This window comes from Peromyscus californicus, unplaced genomic scaffold, assembly GCF_007827085.1.
Source record: "Peromyscus californicus insignis strain IS unplaced genomic scaffold, ASM782708v3 Scaffold_20__1_contigs__length_68692818, whole genome shotgun sequence".
Classification (NCBI taxonomy): Eukaryota; Metazoa; Chordata; class Mammalia; order Rodentia; family Cricetidae; genus Peromyscus; species Peromyscus californicus.
Window position 1 is genome coordinate 64,525,277 of NW_026294503.1, and position 12,791 is coordinate 64,538,067.

The 12,791-nt window shown below is 45.6% G+C and overlaps 1 protein-coding gene across 2 annotated transcripts in view; it reads right to left on the reverse strand.

Moving 5' to 3' along the window:
- Positions 1 to 933: 933 nt before the first annotated feature.
- The window catches only part of Lima1 (LIM domain and actin binding 1), a 107,397-nt gene continuing 95,539 nt past the window's right edge, over positions 934 to 12,791 (reverse strand). For both annotated transcript variants that reach the window (XM_052748948.1, XM_052748947.1), the window contains exons 10-11: positions 5,589 to 5,722; positions 934 to 3,903 (exon numbers count right to left, since the gene is read on the reverse strand). In XM_052748948.1, coding sequence (XP_052604908.1) covers positions 2,895 to 3,903; positions 5,589 to 5,722 — 1,143 coding nt within the window. In that variant the 3' untranslated portion in view covers positions 934 to 2,894. The remainder of the gene's footprint in view (positions 3,904 to 5,588; positions 5,723 to 12,791) is intronic.

A 12,791-nucleotide genomic window follows, 5' to 3' on the forward strand; every position in this document is an offset into this window, starting at 1 on the left:
CAAAACTACAGAGAAACCTTGTCTCAAAAAAACCCAAAAACCAAACCAAAACAAAATTTCTAAAATTCATTTTTTTGGACAAGGACTTTCTTGTAGTCCAAGCTGGCCTTGAACTTCTGGCCATCCACTTGCCTCAGCCTCTTGCATATTGGGATTACAGATGATTCCAGCTCGTTTTTGTCTTTCATTTTTCACTTAAGTGTATATTTTTCTTGCATGTTTATCTGCGTATGTCAGTAGAGGGTGTCAGATCCTCGAGAACTGGAATTAGAATGGTTGTGAGCCACTATGTGGGTGCTGGGAACCAAACCTGGGTCCTTTGCAAGAACAGCAAGTACTCTAAAATGCTGAGCCATCTCTCCAGCCTCTTGGTTTTGCTTTCTTTTATTGAGACAGGCTTCCAACTCACAGTAATCCTCCTGCCTCAGCCTCCTGAGTCCTGGGATCACAGGCATGGGCCACCACATCTGGCTTTACAGGCTATTATTAAAACAACAAATCAATCACAGCAGCAAATGCCTGGAACAGTTGACTCTACAGAAGAAATCGACAACCAAGCCTGCTCACACCCGGGGCGGAAAATACACATTCTCAGCAGGCATGGTTAGAAGTTCTATTTTGCATGTTAGGCATAATTGTAAGGTGAATAACTAAATGTTGAATATAATAAGCAGTAAAAACCACCACTGGAATTTGAATTGGTAAAACAAACAGCTCATTTTGAACACACATACTAATTCTCTTGCCAAATTACTTGCAATTTTCCAGAAAAATTTTGTCTTCCTTCAGGGTGGATGAAAATCCACAATTCAGCTCAACATCACCATCTAGTGGTGAAATGAATTCATAGCACATGTCCCCCCTCAAACTGCTTAAGTAAAAGATCCTGAGAGACCCTAACAGTGTAAAGGAACCACGGAGAAGGAACGGTGGGAAGTTGAAATGTAAATTAAAAGCTTTATTGGATAAAAATGTTTTAGGCTAAACAAGACTATAAGCAATCATTATTTTACATCTCTAAGACAGCGCTAAATCTCTAGAAATGCAAAAAGGCCTCTACCTTAAAAACAGCCCCCCGCCCCCAATACATATGATTTGGGATAGCCGTCACGTACAACAAATGTACCCTGTACTCGTTTATAATGCTCTAAAGCCCTAACACTAGAGAGAACCACCTGTGCTGGGTTTTGCCAACTTGACAAACAGAATTGCCTGGGAATCTGAACTGAGGAACTGCCTCTGACAGGTTAGTCTGTGGGCATTGACTAACAGGTTAGCCTGTGGGCACTGACTAACAGGTTAGCCTGTGGGCACTGTCTGTTGGGCCACCCCTGGGCAGGCAGCCCAGGGTTGTATAAGAAAGCTAGCCGAGTAAGACATGGAAATGGAGCCAGTGAGCAGCGTTTCCGCCTCCAAGTTCCTGCCTGGCTTCCCTTGACGACGGACATGAACTTCCTCGTCTCGGCCGATTTCTGCCCAGTCTTCTATCACACCAACACCTACAGAGAATCACACCAGGACACCATCCAAGAAGACAGCCCTAAAACTGATTTAACTTAACCCTGGAAATAGCATCTGCCATAAAAGCCAACACATTTCAGAGCTGATCGGTATTAAGATTTGCCTCAGGGTGTCTGTGGAGATCTGAGCTCTGGCGGTCCCTCTTGTTATCTCTCCTTTGGAGTCTTCATTTTGCTCCACAGGGAGCATGGGAAACCCTGATCCAAAAGGTCTTATGAAAACACTGCAGCTTTCAGTAAAGTGTGAGAAGCCACCAAAAAGAGGAGGCGCTCACGCAGAGGTCAGATAAACACACTGGCAAATGCTGCAGTTTATTTGGGTACAGCGGGTCTCTCCAAGCACCAGCGCATACAGCCTGGCCCTTTGTCCCAAAGGGAATTCGGAAGGGTGGCTTATTTCTTTATTGTTGATTATTATTTTTGGTGGGTGGGCATGTGTGCCACAGAGCACACTTGTGAGAGAATAACTTTGTGGACTCGATTCTCTCACCTTTATGCGAGTTCTGGAATCGAACTCAGGCGGTCAGGTTCATGTGGCAATCGCCTTTACTCGGTGAGCCATCTCACTGGGCCAAAGGTTGCTGTATCATACCTCAATAATTAAAAATGCATAGACCATGTGGGATGCAAAGCAGGAAGTTTCCTGTATCTACTAGAGGGAGAAAACTCGTAAAAATTTTTGAAAGATTAAAAATATTTGATTTAACAGTTGAGTACTAAAAAATGAAATTGGTAAAAATATCTATATTGCGCCCTTTATACTAAAGTGCTTCTGGCCATGATATGTAGGCATCTAAATCTGTTTTGTTTGTTTCCAATTCCACAATGGTATTTGTAGTGTGAAAATGTGCCACTAACTGTCTAGACACTTTAATATTGACTTTTGGGAATACAGTGGATGCTGGCTACATCACTGAGAAAATCCCCTGCTTAGCACTTACGCGTATCTTCGCTGCTAAAATGGAGTTTTTTTCTCTTTCTTTCTTTTTTTTCTTTTCTTTTTTTTTTCTTTTTTTTTTTCTTTTTTTTTTGGTTTTTTGAGACAGGGTTTCTCTGTGTAGCCCTGGCTGTCCTGGAACTCACTCTGTAGACCAGGCTGGCCTCGAACTCAGAGATCTGCTGTCTCTGCCTCCCGAGTGCTGGGATTAAAGGTGTGCGCCACCACACCAGGCTTGAAATGGAGTTTCAATAATGCACTTAGAATTGATTCTCTTTTGCTTGTTTTCTGTTTTGGGAGCAGGAATTCATTTCTAATGTTGCTCCCACATAAACGACAGTTGGCGCCAAGGTGCCTGTCTCGGGGCACCACTTGATAAGGGGCAGTGAGAAGCTAGCATGGACAGGAGCGGATGGCCCACGCCGTGGCAGCGTCGGTCACTCTTCATCCTCATCCGCGTCGTCGTAGTAGCGGTTTCTCTTGATCTGCTCCTCTACAGACAGCTCTCTGACCACGTCCCCCTCCCAGAACCCGACACCTTGAGATTTTTGACTCTGGGTCGTGAATTCTTCGGTAGGAGTGGTGTATACGAAGCCAGACCAGCTTGGAGACTTGGGTTCTAGTGGAGACGGCTGCGCGCGGTCAGTGCTGTCCTCTTCACCTATGTCTGCTCCATTTTCTATGAAATTCTCACTCTCCAGCTCCAAACTGTGAATGTCCTTGCTCCTCCGCACGGCTTCATCACCGGTGGAACCCTTGCTCTGCCGGTGTGATTTTCCCACACTCCCATTCTTCCCAGAGGCTTTGGCATCCTCCATTGGTTTTCTTTCTGTTACCATCCCTCCGCCAAACTCCTCACTCTGCTCCGACATGCTCCGCCCTTTCCTAAGAGGTGACGTCATCTTGGGGCTCTTGATGGAAGAGGTTCGAAATGAAGCCGCTACAGTGAACGGGCGGCTCCTCTCCTTCAGCGAAGAAGATCGCCTCAGCTTCTTCAGGTCCAGATCTACATCCTCGGGAGCCTCGGTCTTGCTGGTTTCTTCCTCAGGAGGCCACTTGGGCTTAGAGACTTTGAACCCTTCCTCCATGGTACTTCCCGAACTGCCAAGCTCGGCTGGGGGCGGCCAGGCGATCCTCAGCTTCTTGGTCTCAGCTGGCTTATCTTCCTTCTCCCTCTGAGAAGAGGCCTTGGCTTCCATACTTGCAGCCAGGACACCCACCTTGGCGATGGGGGCATCTTCTACCCCGGGGCTATGGGGGGTCTCCCCTGCATTTGGAGGCTGGGCTGGTCTCTCCAGGGCTTCCTCATGTTCATTTTTGCTTGCCCAAAGATCCTTATGTGGTCTGTGCCCAAAGCCTTCGTCGTAATTGCCCTTAGACTTAAAGAGTTGATTGAAGTGAGGCTTACAATAGATTCTTCCATGTAACGATGCGTATGTTCCTAGACTGTCATTAAAAGAGGAAACAAAGTCAGGGAATCTTCCTTTATACTCTCCTTTATATCAGCAGGCTTCAATCTAGTAGTTCCAGTATTTTCCAAAGATGGTGAGAAACTCTCCTCCCCCATTTTGAGTGAGCTATATCCCCAGTCCTAGGAAAATATCTTTAAAAGCACATAAATGACTTATCATAATGCCTCTCTCTCCTCTCCCGCTCTGTCTCTCTGTCTCTCTGTCTGTCTGTCTCTCTGTCTCTCTGTCTCTGTCTCTCTCCTTCCCAAGACAGGGTTTCTCTGTGTAGCCCTGGCTATCCTGGAACTCACTCTGTAGACCAGGCTGTGTTGTAGAATATTACTTCGAGGTGTATTACTTTTGTTTATGCTCTGGAATGTTTGTTTAATGATGCAAAGATGTGTCTGATTAAATAAAATTCACCTGCGGTCAGGAGGCTGCGTCAGCCATGCTCAGCCCACTGTAATGGCTTTTAAAGGATCATAACAGGGGCTGGAGAGTTAAACACTGGCTGCTCTTCCAGAGGACCCAGCACCCACATGGCAGTTAGCAACCATCTGTAACCCCAGTTCCAGGGGATCTGATGCCACCTTTTAGCCTTTGCAGGCAAAACACTCAGATACATATCAACAAAATTAAAGGGTCACAGCAATGACAGCATTGCCCCCAAAGAGATACATGTTTTGTTGAAAAAATTAATTCAAAGCCAGTCAGACCTTGGTGGCGTACACCTTTAATCTCAGCACTCTGGAGGCAGAAGCAGGTGGATCTCTGAGTTCGAGGCCAGCCTGGTCTATAGAATGAGTTTCAGAGTAGCCAGGGCTACACAGAGAAACTCTGTCTTGAAAAACCAATCAATAAATTAATTAATTAAAAAAATAATTCAGTGGGCAGAAAAAGAAGTAAAGAGTGGAGATCCCAGAGGCCGATTTTAGGCAATGTAAGGAGCTTTACCTAGATAGAGCTACCACAGGGTCCAGTTGTGGTCAGGTACAAACCCCATAAGTACCCTGTAGATGCCAGGATGTCTTTCAAGAGTAATCTAGGATACTTTCTTGGGAAGGAAAGATGGAGATAGTAACATCTTGGATACTCTCTTCTCCAAAACTATGCAATTAAAGTTAATTAATGTGAAACACTTCCCCAATCTGCCATATGGATAGTTTTGAGTTCCTTCCTTTCTTCCCACCTCTCTTCAGCATGGGGATTGAACCCAGGGATTTATGCATGCTAGACATTCTACCCCTGTGATACATCCTTGGCCCTCTTTTTCACTTTGGGTGACATGGTTTCGGTAAGCTGCTCAGGCAGGCCATGATCTTGAGGTCTTCCTGCCTCAACATCCCACTGTAGCTGGGATGCCAGGCCCATGTCATGCCTTGGGATATAAGTTTATGGTTCTAAGACACCACAGGAAAACATTCTACTGAAGTTGGTGATGGGTGAGGGGCCTCATTAGCAGTTCATAGTATTTTAGGGTTCAGTTCTAACACACCAGAGCATCAGGAAGTCCCCAACATCATCATCATCATGCTGTATGATGGAGCTGTCACTAAACAGAGATTTTTACTCTTCCAGGAGCCCCAGTACCAACAGCACCTTTCGTGCTCGTGTGCTAAAAGCCAGGGTCCCTCTGAGCTCCCACTGTGCAGACAGAGGGCCTGTCAGGGACTGACCTACCTAAGTTTGTTGTTACAGTAGGAGCAGCGGAAACAGCTGATGTGAAACACCTGCTGGTTGGCCAGGAGACGCTCCATGGGGTACACGGTCTTCTGGCACTCCACACAGATCTCTTTGGCAGGTGCCTGAAACTTCTAGGGAAGGAAGTGGACAATTTCAGCATCTGAAGCGATGGCTTGGTACTCTGCTGAGATGGGCCTAGGATTTAATTTATCTAAGGGCCATTCTCCTAGGAACCACGCCTGCTCAGGTTCCACCAGCTGACTTGTTAGAACTGGGAGGCTCTCTTGAATTTCTGTACCAAATTTTGTGGCTGCCCAGAGTGTAGAAGCCTTTCTTTGAGGTCAGGTGGGTTTGGGCTGTGTTGCAGAGCAAGGTGTACACAAGCTCACACACACACACACACACACACACACACACACACACACACACACACCCCTACAGAAAACATTAAAGATGGAGATCTGTAGTTAGAAGGGCAGGGAGTAGGAGAAAATGAAATCATAACACAAGAAAGAAGTTCAATCCATGTGGCAAGTATAAGGAGACGATTATATCAGCCTGGGAGTTGGGGCCCTAACACTCATGCAGAAGAAAAGCATTAAGCTTTGGGAACTAGGTGAAGGCATTCCAATTTCAGCGGAACATCTTTTGTTACTCTCTGGATGGGTTTTATTCTAGTTTTTTTAGACAGATTTGTGTGCTGCCCAAGCTACCCTCAGACTCATCATATTTCCATGACTTTTATTCTCCTGCTTCTACTTCCTCAGTGCCAAGAATATATGTATAAGCCACTAATCTAAATGTGGCATATTTAAACAGCTTTTTACATTTGTTCTTATTTTATTTTATTAGTGTATAAGTGCACACATTATGGTACCTACGTGGAGGTCTGAGTCAGCTCTGGGGGGTTGGGTCTCTCCTCCTTCTGTATGGGTTCTGGCATCGGACTCAGGTACTCAGGTTGGCACTAAGTGCCTTTACCTGCTAAGCCATCTTGTCCGGCCCCAAATTAGGCATATTTTTAAACAAGCCTAAACTGACACACAAATGCAATAATTTGTAAGAGAAACAAACCACATCATTAGGATTCCAGAAGGAAGCATTGCCTACTAAACTGCCTATAACATGTCTGAAAACCAACAGAATAAAAGCAAGCCCCAGGAAATGTTATAGTTAATGACTACAAATTTATGAACTACTTGCAAACTGTGGAATAAGAGCTGTCATGTTGTCCAACACAATAATTCATTTCTAAAAATATAAGAGCTGGGGACTGGGGATGTTGCTCAATTGGAGAGAGCTTGCCTAGCTTTGTATGGAGCTCTGGGTTCATTGCTCAACACAGAATAAAACTGGGCATGGTTGTACGTGCCTGTAAACTCAGCACTGGGGAGACAGAAGCAGGAGGGTCATAAATGCAAGGTCATCCTGAGCTATACGTCAAGTTTGAGGCAAGCCTACACCTCAAGAGACCCTAAACCCCGTCTCCAAGTTTGCTGCTGTAGCCTTGATAGAGGCCAGAATTCTAAAACATATTATGAGCATTTACATGACGAAAAGCCTCATGTGGCTACTGAAAGTGGCCGGGCCCGCTCCTCTAGAGGGTAGTGTCCCTGACTTGATAAACATCTCAGTCAATAGAGGAAGAGCACCATTTAGGTGGCCAGGCAACTCTCACAAGCACCTAGGTGTCCCCTGTGGGGCTTAGATGAGCTTGGGTTCGCAGCATGAAACATAAGATGGTAAATAATGCAGATTAATCCCTAGGCCCAGGACCAGAATTTAGTTAAGCCCAAAAGGACCACGTTATAGGCAGAACAGACTTAATTACCCTGAAGATGAGTCCATTAAAAAAAAAAAAAAAACATACCAATTGTTCATTTGCTACAGGAACAAAATAAAAAAAAAGAAAAAAGAAACGGGGACTGTTTCCTACGTAGGCTCGATAGGAAACGGAAGTAGAAAACAAACACAAAATGAAAGTGAAGACTATAAAATGGAGTTTAATAAAATGAGTGAGACTCCAAAGGACTTAAGAATAAAAAATTCAAAGGACTTAAGAATAAAAGAGCGGGGCTGGAGAGATGGATCAGAGGGTAAGAGCACTGGCTGCTCTTCCAGAGGTCCTGAGTTCAATTCCCAGCAACCACATGGTGGCTCACAACCACCTATAATGAGATCTGGTGCCCTCTTCTGGCCTGCAGGGATACATGCAGGCAGAACACTGTACACATAATAAATAAAACAAAATTAAAAAAAAAAAAAGAATAAAAGAGCAAGCTGGGTGTGGTGGCACACACCTTTAATCCCAGCATTCAGGAGGCAGAGGCAGGCAGATCTCTGTGAGTTAGAGGCCAGTTTGGTCTACAGAGTGAGTTCCAGGCTCCAAAACTACACAGAGAAACCCTGTTTTGAAAAAAACAAAACAAAACCCCCCAAACAATCCCTTTCACTGTAGGGGCAGAATCCTAAAAAGAAAAAAGGTTAAACAATCAAAGACCAGAGGTTACCTTAGTTAACCAGTCATAGGAAAGTATTAAAGGTGACCTGAGTTACTGCAGTGAGTGCCGTGGGAACCACGAAGGCATTATTTGAAGAACAGATTTTTTTTTTTTCTTTTACAGACATTCTAACAGAATTGGATTTAAAGGGAGATATTGTTACCTCATTTAATAAGGTTTTCTCTATAAAGACTAGGTGTTTTCTTAGTTAGCAGGACTAGATTAACATGCAGAATAAAATTTCAGAATAATGATACCATTGAAGCTACTGGAGAGAACCTGTCTGAATCATAAGTCAAATTGTGTAAGTAATAGGATAAATGTGTTTATCAGACTGAGAATCTTTTTCAGTATCAGACTGAGAATCTTTTTCAGTTGCAAAGAGAGGATCCTGTATTTTAACAGTTGAAATAGATTTGGGAGAACAAGGAGTAAAGGATAAAGAACATGCTTACTCATACACATACACACCATGCACACACCCACACATACACCACACACTCAATACACACAATATACCACTCACACACACACTCATCACAAACACATACCACACACACACTCATACTCACCACACACACAAACATCACAGACACACACACTCAACATACACACCACACACACAGACACACACGCACTCACCACACACACACACACACACACACACACACACACACACACACACACACACAGAAGGAACACACCACGGAAGGATGCAGCCCAGGGGATAGAAGGGAGAACCTGAGAGACAGTGAAGGTTTTGCTCACATTAGGAGGAAAGTGGAAGGCAGGAGCAGAAATTAGGTGCCAGGAGCAGGACGCAGAAGCTGGAAGAGACGAACAGGAACCTTTAATGAATACACAGCATTGGTGTGCCCTGGAGCACTTGACTGCAGCTGAGCTGAAACTCAGACTCTGATCCAAGAGTAAGACTACATTCCCTTTCAAGTAACTGTTCCAGGAGGCAGAACCCAGCCCCTCTCAGATCTACCTGGAACACATTGAGCCTCAGGAGAGAGAAGGCTTTTATGAAACTTCACCCACAAAAGGAGTGTCTGGATAACAATTCTTCAGCCTTTTATTGCCTCCCACACCTGACCCACACCTGCTCTCTTCATTAAAGCTTCACTCACAGGACTGAAAAGTCACCCCCCTCCTTGAGATCAACTTGACAGACTGCTGCCTCAAACAAATGACTGGCCACAGGTTCTGGTTGGCCAGACCCACCAGGTTTCACGTCTCACAGTCTCTCTTGCTATTAGTTAAGGCTTGTGCAGCAGCTGGCCACGGGACCTCTACTGTCACAAGAACAACAGAAGAGGATCCCAGCACGGTAATATGCCAGATCATTGTGGCTGTGCTGTGTCTTCCCGTTAATTCTCCGTCCTGGGCTCTCAGCCACTTTTCTGTAATTTTCCCATGTCTATTCAGGCAACAGGAAGCAGTCAGTGTGAAAACTCTCCCATTATCGGAGGGCTGGCATGCATCCTGCCCATGCCGCCATGGTAGGTTCAGACTCGGCACAGCCGTGCCCAGAACTCTGCCAACATGGGAATGTTAGACACGTCTTATCTTTACATCTATTTTTTCATTGAGTAAGTGAAGACTTCTGCTCTCATTTCTCCTCCTCTATCCCCTTTCTCCCACGTAGATACTGAAGCATGAGGGGTGTCAGATGGTGACCAAGGTTACGCACAGTCAGGAACAGAATCGGAATCATAACCCAGAACTCCTAACTCAGACCGACAGTGTTTTCCACACTGTGCGGGGCTGTTGTTCAGTTTCCGTAACTAAAGGCAGCTCTTTGGAGAGAAAGCAGATGCTAGCCTAGCCCTTACACACTCAACAAGCTGGAGTCCTCACTTGATTTCAAATTAAAACGTGTAGCTATTATCTTCACGATATTCTGGAACAAATGGGGTAACATATAAATAATTAATATTCATCAACACAGCCTTTCCTGTATGAGGAATATTACAGACCTTCTGTTGATGGGCATCTATCTACTTAAAGCTATTTTCCGCCGGGCGGTGGTGGCGCACGCCTTTAATCCCAGCACTCGGGAGGCAGAGCCAGGTGGATCTCTGTGAGTTCGAGGCCAGCCTGGGCTACCAAGCGAGTCCCAGGAAAGGCGCAAAGCTACACAGAGAAACCCTGTCTCGAAAAACCGAAAAAAAAAAAAAGCTATTTTCCAATGAATCTCCATGGCTTCATCTACACTCTTTCGACATTTTGTCTTACACAGACTTTTCAGTCTAATGAAGGCTCAGCGGTGGTGCATCTGTGAATGTGGGGGAAAAGGGAAGCAGCTGGCCATGGGCAGTGAAACTAAGCCTTTAGACATAATGAAACTGGGAAAAAATTCCGCACCGATGCCAGACCCCCATTCATCAGATGAATGCCACAAATGCCGTTCATTCTTTCCTTCCAGTTTGTGCAAAACAGCTAGGTAATAAAAGTGAAATTCTTCACCACGCAGTAAATGGTTGAGCCGGCTCTGTGCAGCCCGCAGCTTCTCTGAGAAGACCTCTCCGTGAACTCATTCTCAGGACCATTCGGATCCCAGATAGATGGCCTCTAATAGACTGTCTACAGCTAGCGACCTTCAATCATAATTCTAACAGCTTTGTAAAAGGGCATAAACCTGGGCTGGGGGAGGGCAGCTCAGTGGAAAGAGCTGGCTTAGTATGCTTGAGGCTGGACAGCCCCGACACCATACAACAAAGCCCATATAACATCCCACCTCTGTTGGCAGGACCATCTGAGGAAGGAAACTTGGGCCTGGGCTATCTTGGCACAATGAGGATAAGTGTGTAACCCTCAGGACTGGTCACATCGTCCTGCCTTTTCCTCCCTTCTGGGTCTTGATTTCTCCCCATCCCCCCACTGACAACTGAAAACCCCGGAAGCCAGGTATGGTGGTAAATGTCTGTAATCTTTGTACTTGGGAGGCAGACACAGAAGATTATAGGACTGAGGCTAACCTGAGCTGTAACGGTGAACTGAGGCCAGCCTGGGCTGAATAGTGAAATCCTGTCTCCAACGATTTTTGTTAAAAATCCCCAGAGTTGGGGCTAGAGAGATGACGCTGGGTAAGAGCACTGGCTGCTCTAGCAGAGGACTTGGGTTCGATTCCCAGCACCTATACAGTGGCTCATAGCTACCTGTAACTCCTGTTCCAGAGGATCTCATGCCTTCTTCAGACCATCACAGGGACCAGGCGCACACACATGGCAAACACACATGCAGGCAAAACATTCATACCATAAAAATAATAAGGACATAAAAATTTAAAAAGTCTCCAGAGTTCCTTGAAGCAGAACAGGCCTTTGTCCCAGCCCACCAGCTTCTGATGTCGATATTCTCTCCTTTGAGAGTGAACCTGCAACCTGAACTTCATAGCATCACACCTCACCAAGGGAGCTCTCCGGCCAGTGTTCAAACTATACCCCATTCTTGCTTTCTCCACACACATATTTTAAAAATATTTATTCAATTATTTATTTTGAGACAGGATCTCTCTATGGAGACATGGCTGTCCTGGAACTCACTCCGTAGACCCACAGAGATCCTCCTTCCTCTGCCTCCAGAGGGCTGGGACTAAAGGAGGGCGACACCCTGCCTGCCGACATTTATTTTCATTTTATGTGTATTGGTATTTGGTCTACATGTGTGTCGTATGCACTGCATGGGTGCCTGGTGCTCCAGGAGGACAGCGGTCGCGGGGCGCCCTGCAGCTGGAGTTACAGACAGCTGTGAGCCGCCACGTGGGTGCTGTTGCTTTGCAGGAACAGCCGGCGCTCTGAGCCATCCCTCCAGTCACCCGCAGTTTTTACTTTAAGAAACTAAACTTTGAAACGGTTTGAGTTCCCTGCCTAGGATGCCCTATTTTTCAGTGACAGGCACTACGAGCAGATCTTTTTCCCCCCTCAGGATGCGTGGGACTCAAACATCTATTTTGAGTGAACAAATGTATTCTTAGCTGCATGTAATTTCCCAAAGTAGAGAAATAGCTTCTGTTGCCAAGTCTAGGGCCATGGGATCAGTGATGCCAGCAGGTCTTTCTGTGCGCATTTGAAGTATTTATCTTGCTTGTGGACTGTGTGGGGGACTTGGAGCGAGAGAAAACAAGCAGATCTTAAATAAAGAGGAGATGAATTTAGGTCTCATGCCAGGCTCCGCACACCATCATCTTTTGAGCTTTGGACTGCTGACACACGGGGAACTGGGCGGGCGATGGGCTCTAGTCTTCACACCGGTTTTCAATCCTGGGGTGTGTGTGTGTAAAGGCAGGCCGTGAATGCTCCTGCTGAGTGACCGTGGACAAAGCCCACATAGGTATGAGATAAGCATGAAGAGATCTACCCTATGTATTTTCTCTCTGACTAGTTCAGGAAGACCTGTGTGATGTGTCCTTTCATAGAGCACTCATTGGCTCAGGGCCTGGAGGACCTCGATCCAGCATTGGGTCAGCACGACCACGTCCTAGGTCATCTGGCCAAACAGGCAGAGGAGGGGACCAGAGCCATGTTGAGAAAGCAATTGTTCTCAGTACCAGATGTTTGTTCTTAGATTAACCAGGGCTCAGATTCTTCAGTTACACAGAATTCATAACCAGGTCAGATGGTCTAGTCACTGGGTTTTCTTATTTATTTTGTTTGTTTGTTTGTTTGTTTAGATAGGGTCAGTCTCAATGCAT